Source organism: Varroa destructor, unplaced genomic scaffold (assembly GCF_002443255.2).
Source record: "Varroa destructor unplaced genomic scaffold, Vdes_3.0 BEIS01000003.1, whole genome shotgun sequence".
In the NCBI taxonomy this organism is placed as follows: Eukaryota; Metazoa; Arthropoda; class Arachnida; order Mesostigmata; family Varroidae; genus Varroa; species Varroa destructor.
This window is the reverse complement of record NW_019211456.1, coordinates 10,341,183-10,356,750: the sequence shown is the minus strand read 5'-3', so window position 1 is coordinate 10,356,750 and position 15,568 is coordinate 10,341,183. Positions and strand designations below refer to the sequence as shown.

Genomic DNA, 15,568 nt, shown 5'->3' with positions numbered 1-15,568 from the left:
AACTATTGTGTATATGTATTCTGCTTCCATCACAATTTTAGGTAAGAACAAATTTGTGTATATGTATTCTGCTTCCATCACAATTTTAGGTAAGAACAAATTTGTGTATATGTATTCTGCTTCCATAAATATGTTTATTCAAGTTATTCTATATATACATCCACAATTTGTATGCATCTACTGTTTACTTTTTCGAAACAGGTTCTACCCAATTTAGAGGATACGGTGATCACCATCTACTTTTTATTAGAAAACCTTTCTCCGCGCCATACACACTATAACCTTACATAACTTAAACAAACAAAAAACATGTGTCTTTTAATGCAGCTACATTATGTACATGAGAAAGTCAATGATCTATGCAGTTAAGTAGCTAAATAATTTTATCTGTGTTGGTAGCAATATGCATGGATTTTATAATTCAAAAGTATGTACCACTAAAAACAAAAAGGAATCATAAACAGAAGGAACATAATGTTTGCCATTTGTTAGACAATGTGGGGTACGGAAATGCGATAATCGTCTACTAGAATCGACAGAAAAATAACAATCGCCATTGTACCAGTCGAGAGATCGCTTATCTTTCAATCACTTGTTATTTTTGTTATTATTTTGGGAAAACACAAAAATTTGGTATCACCTCCTACTCGCTGAATTGCCGGATAATAAATTACATGGCTCAACCTAATAAGATAGCGAATGTAAATGATCTAAGGGTGTCACGTAATATCAGCTTCTTTCATCTCGTTTTTCCATTGGCATTTGCAAGGCGAGTTATTTTTATCGGGGAAATCTCTTCTTCCATAAGTGTGCATAGACGATGAGACTTCAGTCGTCTGTTCTCGTGGTGATTAGTCGAATCTTGTAAACTGGTAGCTCGCGTTATTTTTCTACGCTTGTTCAAATTTAAAGCGTCTTCCCTTTTTTGTTTTGTTTTTCTAAAATTTTTCGGCTGATCAGTCGCCTGAGAGGTATGACTGTTTTCATCGGTTGTTGTTGTTGCCTGCTTTTTGGAGGCTTTGGGTTCATCGACAGGCTTTGATTTTGCCGCTGCTTCCTTGGCGAGCTTTTTCTCGATTCTCTTGATTTTTTTTTGCATTTGAGCCACCTTCTCGGTAACTCTTATTTGAATTTCCTCTTCCATATTATCGTCAATTGGCTCGTGGTCGACAAGTGCGTCTCGTCGAGCCTCGCTACGCCTCTTCGCGGCTTTGTGTGCGGTCCATTGTTCATTCTCTTCCGCCATTGCCGCCAATTTAAACTGCTTTCGAAAAGCTTCCCACATCTCCTCGGTCCTTTGGTTCACTCGACGAAACACCTCGTTAGAGATAATGACTCGACGGCGAATGAAGGGTCGTTGAAAAAGATCCTTTTGTAGGGCATTGACATCAGCATTTACTGTGCGAACGGGCATTTTACCAGACAAATGAGCTGAAAAGCATCGTATTGGCCTTAGCGGAGGCGATCTCTTTCGATTCAAATGACAGCTGTTTGCAGCCAAGCTCACCGCGGCTGGCGATTTGTTGACACTATTGGAATCTGAGGGTGCATTTGTCGCTTGTCGATTACGGGTGACATGGCTCAACTTTCGGTCAGCCTCGAAAACTGGTAGTGTTGAGGCTTGCGTTGCAGATTCGACATTAACAGGCACATAATGATCCTTTTCTTCCGAAACTGGAACACCGGGGTTGTCGACTATTATACCGGGAAGTGCATCAAGATTCAAATTTGCGAATGGAGGCGCCATTTCAGTTCCGATAAGGCTAAATTGAGAACTGAGTTTTTTGGAGTTCACAAGATTTTGCTCCTCTGCGACAAGTACTGAGAGAGACTTTTTAGCCCCTCGAGAATATAGGGTTGCCTGAAAACATAATAGCTAGGTTTACATCACGTGTACCACCCAGTAGACTCTAATCAGACGTTTAACACCACGAGTGCAATTACACATGGTAGTCCAGTACTTTCAACAGGAGCAAAATAGGTTTCAATGATTACTTGCTTCGCTTAATTTTTATCAGAAATATCAGGAAATGTTTAGTTCAAAATAGCGAGCAAGAAGTTATAAGGGTTGAATTTTGTTGACTCTTAATCGTTGTCGCACCTACGATCGTATGCTGATGAGGATTACTACGGGATAATTTAAGGAAACTGGGTACCTCTATGGAATTTCTGGCTATATCTGGTGGTGGAGCCAAAGCTTGTCGGATCGTTCCATCATTATCGGGCATTTTCACAAACAAGTGAGAACTCAGTGCGCTCTTACCCATGTCAACCTGCAACGAAAGATTATGGTTACAAATTACGCTTTGTATCATTACCACTGAAATTGCCGAAACTGTCATCGTCTCCTGTTTAATATTTTCAACTTACAGATTTTAATGCGAAAAATACGTTTGGCAACAATAAGTTGATTCGCCAAGAAAACATCATCGTATAGCGATGGTTTTTAAACTCAAATTGTTTACCCGATATGCGCTAGAGCCCTCATGAATTAAAATAAAACAATAATAAAAAAAGCAAACTGACTGCGGCTATAAAATTTTATTTCCATCTAAACTTGCAATGTGTTTTTCCATGACTAGCAATTCGCGAACAAACCTGTACGCAGGCGGAACAATATTCTCGCGGATGTTCAAATATAGGAGCTAAAGGCAAAGGAATACAAGCTGCCTTTGACGTGGTCGTTTCAACAACAGATGATGCTTGGCGTTCATGATTCGGGGTATCTGGTTTATTCTTAGGTATATTTTCATCAACCAATACCTCACAACAGCTGGTGCCTTTGTCCACCTTTGGCTTGCCCTATTAAAAAGTAAATATGCACAATACACAAAATATGCCAATATTCTTACACACACAGACACACACACACACACACATATATATATATATATATATATATATATATGATAAGAGGCGTCCAGCGAGTAAAAAAATGTTTTGATATATATGATGACCGTAAAATAAAGCCGTATTTAAGCTAGACAATTTTCTAAATAAGTGAAGGATCAGATATGTCTCACATTGTATTTACCCGTCCAATTCCTGAGCTTACCCTATTGTCACAGTTCCTATTCGCAACTAGACCGCATACATCAGAGATTTTCCTTCGTTTTGGGAGACTTTCTGTTTGATCCAGATCAACCTGTTTGGAAAAACAACAGCTATGAATTTAAGGCTGAACTGGATAATCTAATCAGATTTAGCGGGCTTTCATTAGTAACTAGTCTTATCTACGTTGTCCCCTCGGTGCATTTAACTATTAAAGTATACATTTGCTTAAAATTCAACAATTCAACAAACAAAGGGTTTGGTCATAAACATATGTTAATTTTGCAATATTCGCGCTTACGAAAGCTGTAGACAAGTTTGTTGCCGTATATAGATAATTAACTGCTGAAGAACCTTCCTTTTACTATTTCCCGAACAAATTACTGTGTCGCGTCTCTATTAAGCCCACAAGAATTAACCATAGCTCTAGAACCGAAACTGAAATAGCGTCTATAACGTTAATTGGCGACGAATTATAGTTTGCATTTCAACATAGACAAATGAATATACCACGAAGGGATCCGATAGCCACTCACCTGAACGCATAGCGATTTATAGCCGGGAACGTACATGATATGACTGAAGTCGGTAGTCTGAAACGCTTAAATGCTTAATAAGTTTTACTTATATTAATTGAGGTAGGACCTCATAGTAAGTTATTTGCTATTTGATTTGCAACAAAAAAAAAGACGACCAATTATGTCTCAAGTGTAAAAGAGCGTCGCAAGAATGTCAAACAACGAAAATATTGGTACTCACGCTTGTCTGCATGTCTTGTAGGACAGGTTTACCTTGGTTATCTTTCTTTTTCTTTTCTTTGAGGACCGGTGTTACCTAATGAAGACCAAGATTAATTTACAGTGTGTCAGTCCTTATTTCTGCATTAAAGCCTAGGAAGATTAAAGCAACATCAATGATTATGATATAAGTTATTCTATTTTACGTTCAACAGTATCAACGGTCTCGAAGCAAAAGCCTCACGATCGGTATCTAGTCACATATGGCACATGTGGCACTTCGATAGTGAGTGCTTCGTTGAAGGTCATTCAAGTAAAACGCAGAAGCATTGTTGAATCAAGATTTATTTTTTCTCAAGATATACTTTTTCACTTTTCCCTACTCGTATTCGATTGTTACCTCTTTCAGAGTCGTCGTTAATAGCTACGATGGCTAATTTGTAACAATCATGTAGATATTCGATTATAATAAGCATTTTTGCTCATTCTGTAAAATTCTGAATAAATACTAGTTATGTTGAATTTAAGTTTCGTATTACTCTAGTCCTTTTTACTGCATTACTCTGTATTCCCTTTCTCTAATATATATATCCTTATTTTATCATGCAAGCACTCTTTAACGCCCAGTCATACGATTAAGTAAGCAATACCGGTCACTACCAGGCGCTACTTACAGTAATTTCATAACTGAACGATATTCCCTTCATTCAATCCTAATGACCTATTACTATCGTGTTGCTATTGTTAAAAATTGATGCGAGTTTTATCACTCTTTAAATTATTTCCCACTAACTTAAATTCACTCATATATTGTATATATGTTATATGAACACTTATATTATGCAATGAGTAGCACATCTGTAATACAAAACCAAATAAGTAGGGATTGCAAAGAATACGAAGAATATATATTAATTCGGTGACGAATGGTGCACCCCATTAGGCTCAAGGCAGACGCATAACAAATCCCAGGCAACCAGGTCTAAACCTTTCCGCCCGAGATCATTTGTAATCACATATATCCAGCCTGATTGAAAACAATATATTGCTGACATAATCCTCATCGTACTGGACAGAGTTCCTACCTGGGTAAAACAGGTCCGCATTTCTCTCTTGAATCGATTTCGCTTTTTCCCTTCTTTTCCCTTAGGCTGATCAGCAAAAGCTGGCGTGAGAACAACAGCTGGCAAACATGGTATCATCGGTGCCTCAACACTACCTGAAACATTTCTATTGGCGTTCTCTCTCTGATCAACTCGAGGATGACGATCACAATTGTCAACATTTAGTTGAGTAGTATTTCTTGTAGAATGCCGATTTGCATTCATGGGGTTGTTCGTAGGCCCCCTATGGCAGATTTCCTTGAGAAACGTTGCATACGATGGGTTCTCTATAGAACCAGACAGAAGGTCGTCACATACCGTTAATATGTCAGAAGCTGGCGCGCGGCAAGATAATGAACGTTCTTTTGAAATATCAATGTGAACGTGGTTCAACAGTTGCATCTTGTCTATTTGTTGAGCTTCTGTTCTCTTTTCGTCTTTCATTGGGCAGCATCCATTATTTGTGAGCATGACACAGTTTTTGACATGATCCATTGAAGTGATGCTTATGTTAATAACGTTAGAGGGCCATGTTACATTTTCGAGATGTCGATGATAACCTACTGACGCTACCGCAGAAGGCTTAGGGTTTTGAACGGCAACTAACTTGCTCATGGAGTTATTTATGGTAGAATTATTTCTCAGTCCGTTAGCACAAAGGCTAGATCTTGTGTTGGCCATTGCCGATCCTTTTTCGGCTTTAAAACAACGCATTGCATTGCTTCGCAGGCTAGGAAGTATTTGCTGACTGGACGTACTAACGTTCTTTATAGCCGCTTTCGTAGCATTTTTACCGCCATATACAGAACCTCTTGTTTTTTCTGCGGACGTCCCGTTTAAGGAATTATAATTTCCATTCATTATGGCATTCATATCCTGAGCTGCATTTTCCAGTTTACTTTTTCTTATTGCTTGTCGCTTTGGCATAGATACAAGGACCCTTGATGGTGTCCCAGATCGTTGACGCGCTGCTGTAGACACAGTGACTTCAGTCGAATTACAGAGTTGTAACTTACGTTCGGGTGTTTTTGTTTTGCACTGTCGACCTGATCCCTCTTGTTTTCCTAAAATTGGATGATCAAAAAATGGCTTGATTTAAACATGTTACATAAATTAGAAACCCCGATAACAAAACTCAATAGATATTACATGTTTAGTAAGTACTTAGGCTAAGTATGTTAAATTTTACGCTCAGTAAGGTCATTAATCAATAGATTAGACGGCTGGCACTCAGCACGAAACCGCTTACTCTTTTTGGTCAAGTTCACCATAAGTATGAATGCACTCTACGTATTCGTCGGCTTAAGTAGGTGAACATGCCACACCTGTAGTGAACCAACGTAGCGTAACCGTCTCACCTTGACCTTCGCGCGCCGTCATAAGCCTTAAACTTTTTCTCACTGGTGTGGACAACTTCAATTCACTCAGGGTAGATTTACCGTCAGACAAACATCTGATTCTCTGCGCTTTATACTTAGTAATTGGTTGTTCTGCTTGACTTCTGTCTATAGTATCTTTACTGCGGAGAAAAGGGGTAACGTTTTCTGCCGGACTGTTGTGCGTCTCCGTCTGCCCAGTCAGTGCAGTAGCGATTTCAGCAATTGATGGACTGCTACTGTCTCCATCTGTGGAAAGTACAGCAGACCGGGGAGCTACATTACGAACTGTGTCTTCTTTATTCTGGTTTAAAGGTTTTTTAATTGTGTCGGGACCGCTTTGAATCACCAAAAATCGCGAGCTTCTTCTGCGTGGTGTGCCTATATATTCGTCACAAACAGCTGGTCCGATACCGGCTTTTTGTTGTTTCGCCAACGACAGCAGTGTAGGAACCGAAAGAGAACTTTCGTCTCCTTGGCACGCTGGTACGGCATTCTTGGCTGAAAGAGGAAGCGCAGTGCCCGCCTGGCTGTCCACCTAAACAAAACGAAGCGTCAATTAAGTTTCTAAAGCGCTGCTCCCGATTTAAGATGAAAATACGAAGCTGCATAGACTGACTGCTTAATTAACTAAACATGTACATTTATTGACAAATAATGGAATATAAACAATATCTTGGCATTCTTATTGTTTGGCTGGGTTATCCACAAGCGTTTGCACATTCATTTTTGTATGCGCATGGTTAGTACTGACGGAATCTAATTTATAACCTACATCTTAATTATATTAGCTGCAGACAATGCGCACGTTTTTCGAATTTTTGTAAACAATAAATGGTGGCGCGCATCAACCGTCTAAAATTTGTTGTGTCTTCTTCCTAAGACCATATGTAAACACGGAAAGATACTTCAACAAAATATGCTGCAAGTGCCTTCCTGACGATCACGGTTACTAAATATGGTCGTCAGCCGCTGCGATTTCAACTTCAATACGGGCCCTAAATCAGTAACTAGCTAGTCAACTTTGAAGTACTCCTTCCTTAATTTGCAAATCTTAATTTGCGATATTGCTAGTTGTAAAATCGTATAGCTCAGATACTTACTATACAAAAAATTTCCAATAGAATTAAGTTATATTCTGATAGCAGGCCGAAAATCCCAAGAAAGAAAAGGCTTGTAAAGGCCAAGGAGTTCAAAAGAAGCAAAGATATGCAAAAAGACTAACCGTTGGAGACTATCTTGACGACCCAATTGCCGACTGATATTCTCTCTAGAATGACCCTTAATTTCTTTATTAAAAAACAACGTGAATCAAAAATAACTTTAAGCCATGAAGTTTCAATTTAGCCCTGTTAAAGATCTTCCGGTCTGCCTCATAAAAGTACATTTTGATCTTTGAAAAACTAACGATAACGTAGACCGTTGGTAAAAGGGAGGTTTTTCAACGCAAAAATATTGGATCATAGCTGATCTTCGGTCAGATTACAAGAACAATGCATTGTTGGTCACTGGAACAAATTGCTCTTTTTTTTTTTATTAAGAAGAACTGGCTTTTACTTCTGGTACCAAAAGCAGCAAATCAACACCTGGCTGTTACGACAAGTAGCCCGCCAAAGTTTCCATCAATGTGGACACATTTCATGGCCACGCGTAAACTGAAGCTGTCATAATTAAAAAAAACCACTTACAAGTGTGGGATCTGGAGCAAATGCTGAAAATGATGGTGGTTCTGGAGGAGTTTTAGCCCTCAGAAAACCCGGACGTCGACGACGTCTGAAAGATTAAATGATGATATTCAAATTACATCTTATATTTACTTCAATAAAAATATTTATATAATATACAAAGACTTAACAACTGTTTAGGATTACAGGTAAAGTTGTATACCAAAGCGTGGACACATATCAGAGTATATATATATATATATATATAAAGCGTATAACATGCCAATTAAAGGGCTTTGTATTTTTCCCATATCTTAGACTTGATTGACTCTCTTTTTTTCCATAACGCTAAAGTTACCTAACGTCAGTTGATGTCCGTAGTTCACGCCGGTGTACCGACCTAGACTAATGATCATTACCTCTGAGAAAAGAGTGTAGGCACCATGCTTCAGTTTCCCTCACATGCTAATGGAGAATTGAACTGTTGCTACTTCACGGACCACAAATAGAAATAAAAGCATAAGAGTACTGTAGTTCTAGAGTTCTTCAATATTTAGGTGGGCAGAACTCCGTTACCCGTCGTTCGTGAGCGGCCTCGCAAATTTAAACACAACTCTCACGGGAAGGCCCTTAAGAGTACGCGGGTGCCTTTATTTAAGCGATTACTAATAATTGTTGTATAAAACCAGCCATCTTAAATACGAAAAGCGCTCTAGACCATATAGTGCGATTAAATAAAAACAAACTATAGCAGGTATAAAAGAGAATACCGTTATAATATTGGTAGTATTGTCACGGAATAGAATAGTCATACCCTAAGAAACTTCCGAAGCATCAGAAGGTTCGACTGTATAAATAGCGCGGCGAATAGATTTCAAGATAAAGACAAATTAACAATAAAAGTTAGTTTGCTTCGATCAGAAGTTTGATTTACTTAATATAGGAAAAAATAACTCTTATCTTCAAAAAAAATATTAAAAAAACACGCAAATTGTGTCACCAAAATTAGCTTGTAGATTATCTGCCTTTATTCGTTTACTAAACTGATTGTTCAATAATGTTATTCTTGTTGTCATAATGTCATATTTCGGATTGTAACCTTTGTCAAATACGTAACAGCTCTTTGACCGACTGAAACGAATTTTTGTTTACCTAGTTGACGCAGTATGTTACGGAGACATCAAGTCTCAGTATGTATGACACTGAAATAATTTACTCAACGCGAGTTCTTAATGGACAATTTGTGCATCTTGTTGTGCATCTCGGCCACCACCGATGGCCAGCTTTTTTGGTTGCAACAATCAGCCACCCGAAAGCATTGTTTGGACCAGTAGCAGACGACTTCGCTGAGTTGCAGGCGCACCGAGTAGATTCTACTCTTCTGAACGAAGTGATTTTGCTATTTGTTAGACGCGATTGTGTCGAGATCGAGAGTGTACGCACTATAAGGTTTGTGCGAATCATTGGAATCCTGTTGATGAAGTGAGCTATTAGAGATCAGTTTTGAGTTGAAGTTAGCGACACGGCATTGTCTGTGACGTTGTAATTTGCTCCCGCGTAGTAAATAGTGACGCGTTTGCTTAATAAGCAAGCAGCAATCGGGTCCCGGTGCATGTGTCTGTCCGCATTTGGCATCCACTACGACGAAAGGCCAGTTTCGTTGGAATTGAACCAGTTCTAGCGACGTTGTCCTTTGTGGAACAATGTCTGATCTCTCGGAGACTAACGGAGTACCCTCCTCAGGCTCATGCGGATCCTCTGGATCAGGCCAGCCTCTGCCGGCAGGTGACGCTTCTGGTGTGAATCATGATGAGGCGATCATGGCGCAGGAGAAAGCTATTGAGAAAGAAATCTCCGACAGTATACCACTTATCGATAACAAAAAGCCACTCATCAGCTTAGGTTAGTTTGGTGCTTATGAACATTTTGCAAAAAAACTAAATTATGCCTTAGCAGTTTTTAGGCTGTGATTAGTGCCTTGGCTGACATCAGAGAGCAGCTGGGTAAATCGAAAATCTGTTGGTGTGTCCAGCACGTGCATCTCCCTTCACGTCTGAGCGTGTACGCTTGTCTGTTTTAGATTATGTTTGTATGTCAATGTGATCGTTCATAGGCTGAAGGCTATCTATCACAGTATTATAACCTGTGCAATAAATACGGATGTTTCCAATAAGTACTCTGAGTACTATGTTTGGTTCTGTGTTAATTGAGCATAGCTTCAGATGTCTGAGACGTTTCAGCATGGTACGAATGTTTTTTTGCCTCATCATACGAATTCTACTATTACCATTATCTGCAAAAATTGACTCTGTCAGTGACCTCCTGTTTTTCATTGATATGTCGATTTTCGATTGTGAAAACGTCAAATATAAATATTCAGCTAGAACAATCCAGGATAACAGAGAAGCGCTCTGACTTTTAGAAATTCTCCATTTTCTCTAAGAGGTGATATACTCTATATATGAGAGAGGGCGCTAATAAGGAAAAAAGGCAACAAGTTTTCGAAATGCAAGCAGTATCGTCTCCTTTTCAGATAGCAATACTTTACATGGGCCTGATAGCCACATAATTTAGTCTGACATTCTTTTCATTTGTCTATTCAACATCAACTTTAGACGTTAAAGAAAAGCATATAAGCGTGTATAAAACCGAGCCCTTCCATTTATTTTGTCTTCACTCGCTTTTCTATTGGTCTGCTTTTTATGCTTTGATTTTAATATCACCTATTTATATAATAGCTGGCTTACGACTTGCGGCTGCGGCCTACCAGCTAAATATGAATTCGGTCATTACACGACTAGCTGTATTCAGCTACATTACTCGACCTCATATTGGTTGTTTATAACCACAAGATAAAAACATAATTTGCTTCTATTCTAAATTCTAATAATTTAAGTCATGAATATGTTAAATATCTTGTATGATTGTTGGTCTACATTCCAAGCTTTAGTGCCTTTATAACATAATTAAACGTTGTGCATTAAGAAAAACCAAGATGTGTTCCACTTTTTAATCCCTTGCTTTACAGAGTCTGAATACGCTTCTGATGATACTATTTATCAGGAGAAACTTCGTGATCTGGAATCCCGATTTGGATTTATTAGAAAGACTAGACCAGATGGTAACTGCTTTTTCCGTGCCTTTGGGTTTGCCTATTTGGAGTCGATGCTCTCTGATATTGATGAACTGCGCCGCTTCAAAGATCTGCTGGGAAAGAGCAAAGAAGAACTTAAGGCTCTTGGATTTCCTGATTTCACAATCGACGATTTCCACGACACCTTCGTTGATGTTCTGAAGCGACTCGAGGAGAAGCCTACACTTGATGAGCTGCATGCCGTATTCAATGATAGAGGTCTCTCAGAGTACATGGTTGTATTTTTGCGTCTATTAACATCGGGCCAATTACAAAAAGAGTCAGACTTTTTTGGTGCCTTTATTGAAGGCGACCACTCGCTCAAAGACTTCTGTCGGCAGGAAGTCGAACCAATGTACAAAGAATCGGATCACATCCATATCATCGCCCTAACAAGACACTTGTCGACGGGCGTTCAAGTACTTTATATGGATCGTGCGTCAACCGATGGAAAGGTGATTAAACACAGCTTCCCCGACGACGTTAAACCTCGGTAAGTTTTTCGTGCATTACATTCCAGGTTTTGACTTTTCAACCTATGGTAGTGTTCTTAAATTAAGCATGTTGATGTATTAAAAGTCATGTGTGTAATCAGTCACATAATCATTAGTACAGTGCTAAGTAATCATAAAGACTAATATTTCCTAAAAATTATAAATCAGGTTGTCTCGAAAAAATCTTGATTAGATGTGTTTTAAAACCTTTTTCTAGTTATGCAAATATTTCAATTCTGTAATGTAAGCATTATATGCATTCACTGACTAAGCATTTCTAATTAATGTAAAGGTTATATGTATTCAATGAATAAGCATTCCTAATTAATGCAAGGGTTATATGCATTCACTGAATAAGCATTTTTGTTTTTTAATTCAATGTGGTTGTCTTGCAGAGTCCACTTGCTCTATCGCCCAGGTCATTACGACATTCTCTATCCTATCGGAGGAGCTGACGGCGACCAGTAGGCGACCATTTGCGCCAAAGACGGTCTCACAGTTGCCCTCGTAAAATCGAGGATTGGTTTTGACGTTCCCGTTCACCAGACTCGCCACGTATGGAGGATTTACCTCTTTTTAGGGTCTCGGATGCTAGATGGCTCCTATTGCGTTGTCGCTCTCGTTAGAAGTACGGCTTTAAACAGGGGCCGTTCGTCGACGTCGCAAGTCATTTAAATAGGCCTGACAATTTGTATGGGTAAAAAAGATAATGCTAACAGACATCCGCGTAGGGGGCATTACACCACGTTCGACGCGGAGCATAACCAATCGTAACTATAACAGCCTAAGAGTTGGAAGGGTTCCAGGGCGCTATGACGTCCAGTGTATGAATATTAAGATTATTATTATTATAGGTATAACACTATTAAACGAGGAATATTATAATATTATAATCTTTATTAATAAAGATAACCATCAGGAAAGAAAGCAAGGGAGAGGGGAAAAGACATACTTTGAACGCAGCGCAATAAATGTTCTAATTGCGTCTAAACGATAATAATTCCCCCATGACGCGCTGTAGATGCGGGGTCGATAGGAATTGCGAGACATCGTACTTTTATGGAGCATTTCATTGCTTCTCGACTTTATGATGATGAAATTAAGAATAGGAACCATCGCGATAGGAAGTGTAATGGTAAACCGCAAAAATTACCAAATATATATGGTTAATAAAAGGGAAGAGTCTATGGGAAATAGAGGAAGGTCGATTAACTGCCCATAGAAGTGGCACACAATAGTAATCTAAAAAAAGCAAGCAAGAGAATGACAGAAGTTCGATTCTGATCTAATTTATTAACGACATTCGCAAATGCTGAAATTGCATGTGTAGCGAGTCAGTTGAATGAATTATCACTATGTTATAGCCGGTATACGCAATAATAATAGACTCGTACCATCAATCACATAACTACATCTTGCGATCCTCAGAACACGTACACATTTCTTTATAGCACATCGAATTCCCTTCATCCAATCTCGTCATTCGTGACACGAGTATTCGCGGGCCAATCAAGAAAATTTCGTTGTGATATATACTATATATGTATAGTATGTTTTCATACTTGATTTGTTTGCCCGATGTATTGTCCGTTGTTTAGTTGATTGAAAGCTGATTTAAACAAGAATAAAAATGAGACGGAAGATATTTGAATCTTTAATAAGAATCTTGTTTAGTTACTGTAATGCACTGTATGTGAAATTAGTAGAAAATTACGTAAAATATATAAACAGGAGCAGTGATCTGCCTGTAGTAGGAAATAATTCAGTCACGTATTTATCCTATAGAAAGCAAATTTATTCATGTTGAACATAGTTAAATGTTCACAGAGGTGTAGAGATAGCGATAGACTTTGTAGTCAAATCTTCAATATTGAAATGTATGCTATTTATTCTCAGACTCATTGTTCATAAGTTGTTTTATTGTAAAACCAGATAAAATGGTCTACCTTTCGAGTTATGTTTAAAGTTTTTCTGCTTTACTAAACGTAAAACAAAGCCCTAGATTTCACGAACTTCCATTTTAATAATATTAGATCTTCAACATTTTTGGTATTTTAAGTTTAAAAAAATCATAATCAATAATAACACGACAGAAAGAGACAGATCAGCAGGCACCTCTATACATGCTTAGATTAACAAATAAATAGGGATTTGAGTGATGAGGGTCGAGTGGCTCGATAAGTCGTTAACGCCACTCGAACCAGTGGGCTTGAAAATAGAACTTCTGGCAACGATAGCATTCTTCAGGAAGCATATCCAATAAAGTTATGGCACCTGAGGCAACGAGATTGGTCTAAAGCTGTTGGAACCCTTCTTCATTTAAAGGACATATAGACTGTGGCGATGATGAATTGCCATCAGCGGTCGATCTGAGCGATAATTTACTTCGGCGCGACTTATCTGTGCTAATTGGTGCGTGTTTAATTTAGTTCTAAGTCTTGAATAGAGGACGGAAGAAAGGTTACTCTGAAAAGCCTCATTACGCTTTCAAGTAACTTTCTGAAAACCATCGGGATTTTTATTTCCAGTGTATGCCAAAGTGTGGTTCTTCCAATACCCATAGTTGCAATATATAATTATGAAAAATAAGCCACAACTATTTTTATTATGATCCAATAATGGTCTTTTCTTCAAAATTTGGTAAATATATATTAGAGGGTAAGCTCCAGGATAAGCAAGATTCTAAGCAAATTTTGACTAAACTCTATACATAAATATATGAAAGATGAGGCATTTAAGGCTTTAGTCGTGCTGAGAAAAAAAAATAGTTGTGCTGTGCGGCTTGTGTGCAGTACTGGATTTTCCTTATTTTTAAAAAAGTAATTATCCAAACAATAATTTTAAAAATACGTTGTGGTCTAGGTTTAAACCCGCGCACAGTTTTCGTTTGTTGCTAGAAGCCAGCCGTATGATGGAATGTGTAATGGTGATATCGGACGTTAAACCTGAAAAATACAGAGACGAGGATCATGAAGCATGCGAAGGCAGTGACTCAATCGAGAAGGACGAAGTAGTAAAAGATGAGACGCCACGGTGGTACTGTGCGACAGATGGAGTCCGTAAAAAACAATTTGAAGCAAGTGATGCTGTTATGTTTAACTGATCATTTGACGGTGAAGAAGCAATTGTCAAAAAGGAAATGATGGACGAACTATGTGACAAACCTTTGGGGGACGATCAAGGCATTAAAAGTGACGCGATAAATAATAATGAGTCCTCTGAAATTGTATGGGAAGCAATCGAAGGAAGGCGGAACAGAGGCTCATGAGGGCGTTGAGAACAACGAGAACTGCGGGTGATAAGCCAGCCTGGAACTGATGGATGATGAATAACACAGATGATTCTGTATTTAACGCTGGCCCTACACACGATGATGACGATGTTGCGGGCGACGAAGAAAAATGACGAAAAAAACTTTAGGTGTCCCTTATCGATCTCAGATAGTAGTTTGGGGCGAGGGGTGTTTTATGTCAAAATGAGTTTTGCAAATCATTTTCGAGCGATTTCGCTACGCTTAGAGCTAATACCATGCATGACCCACTTTGCTTCGACAACTTCTTGACCTCGGCGAAATTTGAAATATGGTAAGTGTCAAAAATATAATTCTTTTTCACAAAGAATTTCCTATTTTTAAGGGCTAAATTTGAAGTGAACGTTAATGCACCGCACAAAAGGTTTACATTGGACTCATAAAAAACAGAGAACCCATTCGCGTGGTTTATAAACTAACAATGAAGAGGTAAAAAAGGAAGGAGAACGTTATAAAAAAACCTCTATTCGTATTACGACCTAATACTATACAATATCCAGTACGTAAAAACTCGTCCACCTCTATACAAAGATCTCATTTCACTGCAATTCTCAATGGTGCAACAGACTCAGATTATCCAAACTATTGAAATATAATTATTTTTTGCAGCTAACAATTGAACTAGGAAACCTTATTGAAACTAGCTGGTCCCATGCGATCCTGGCTTTTACGTAGATCCATACGAAAACGTTTTTGATAT

General features: G+C 38.5%; 2 protein-coding genes across 3 annotated transcripts; one reads left to right on the top strand and one right to left on the bottom strand.

Moving 5' to 3' along the window:
* Positions 1 to 100: 100 nt before the first annotated feature.
* On the bottom strand, positions 101 to 8,545 carry LOC111247826 (uncharacterized). 2 transcript variants are annotated; one of them, XM_022799259.2, is made up of 10 exons: positions 8,351 to 8,545; positions 7,956 to 8,040; positions 6,250 to 6,805; positions 4,874 to 5,955; positions 3,811 to 3,885; positions 3,588 to 3,644; positions 3,056 to 3,145; positions 2,599 to 2,802; positions 2,157 to 2,273; positions 101 to 1,861 (listed from the first exon to the last, which is right to left on the bottom strand). In XM_022799259.2, the coding sequence occupies exons 1-10, from the start codon at positions 8,374 to 8,376 to the stop codon at positions 740 to 742; spliced, it is 3,414 nt and encodes a 1,137-aa protein (XP_022654994.1). In that variant the 5' UTR covers positions 8,377 to 8,545; the 3' UTR covers positions 101 to 739. The 2 variants fall into 2 exon arrangements, with proteins under 2 accessions (XP_022654994.1, XP_022654996.1); XM_022799261.2 differs by lacking the exon at positions 2,599 to 2,802.
* Positions 8,546 to 9,149: 604 nt separating this feature from the next.
* Positions 9,150 to 13,222, top strand: LOC111247859 (ubiquitin thioesterase OTUB1). Its single transcript, XM_022799338.2, has 3 exons — positions 9,150 to 9,833; positions 10,960 to 11,557; positions 11,954 to 13,222. The coding sequence occupies exons 1-3, from the start codon at positions 9,635 to 9,637 to the stop codon at positions 12,024 to 12,026; spliced, it is 870 nt and encodes a 289-aa protein (XP_022655073.1). The 5' UTR covers positions 9,150 to 9,634; the 3' UTR covers positions 12,027 to 13,222.
* Positions 13,223 to 15,568: the final 2,346 nt, after the last annotated feature.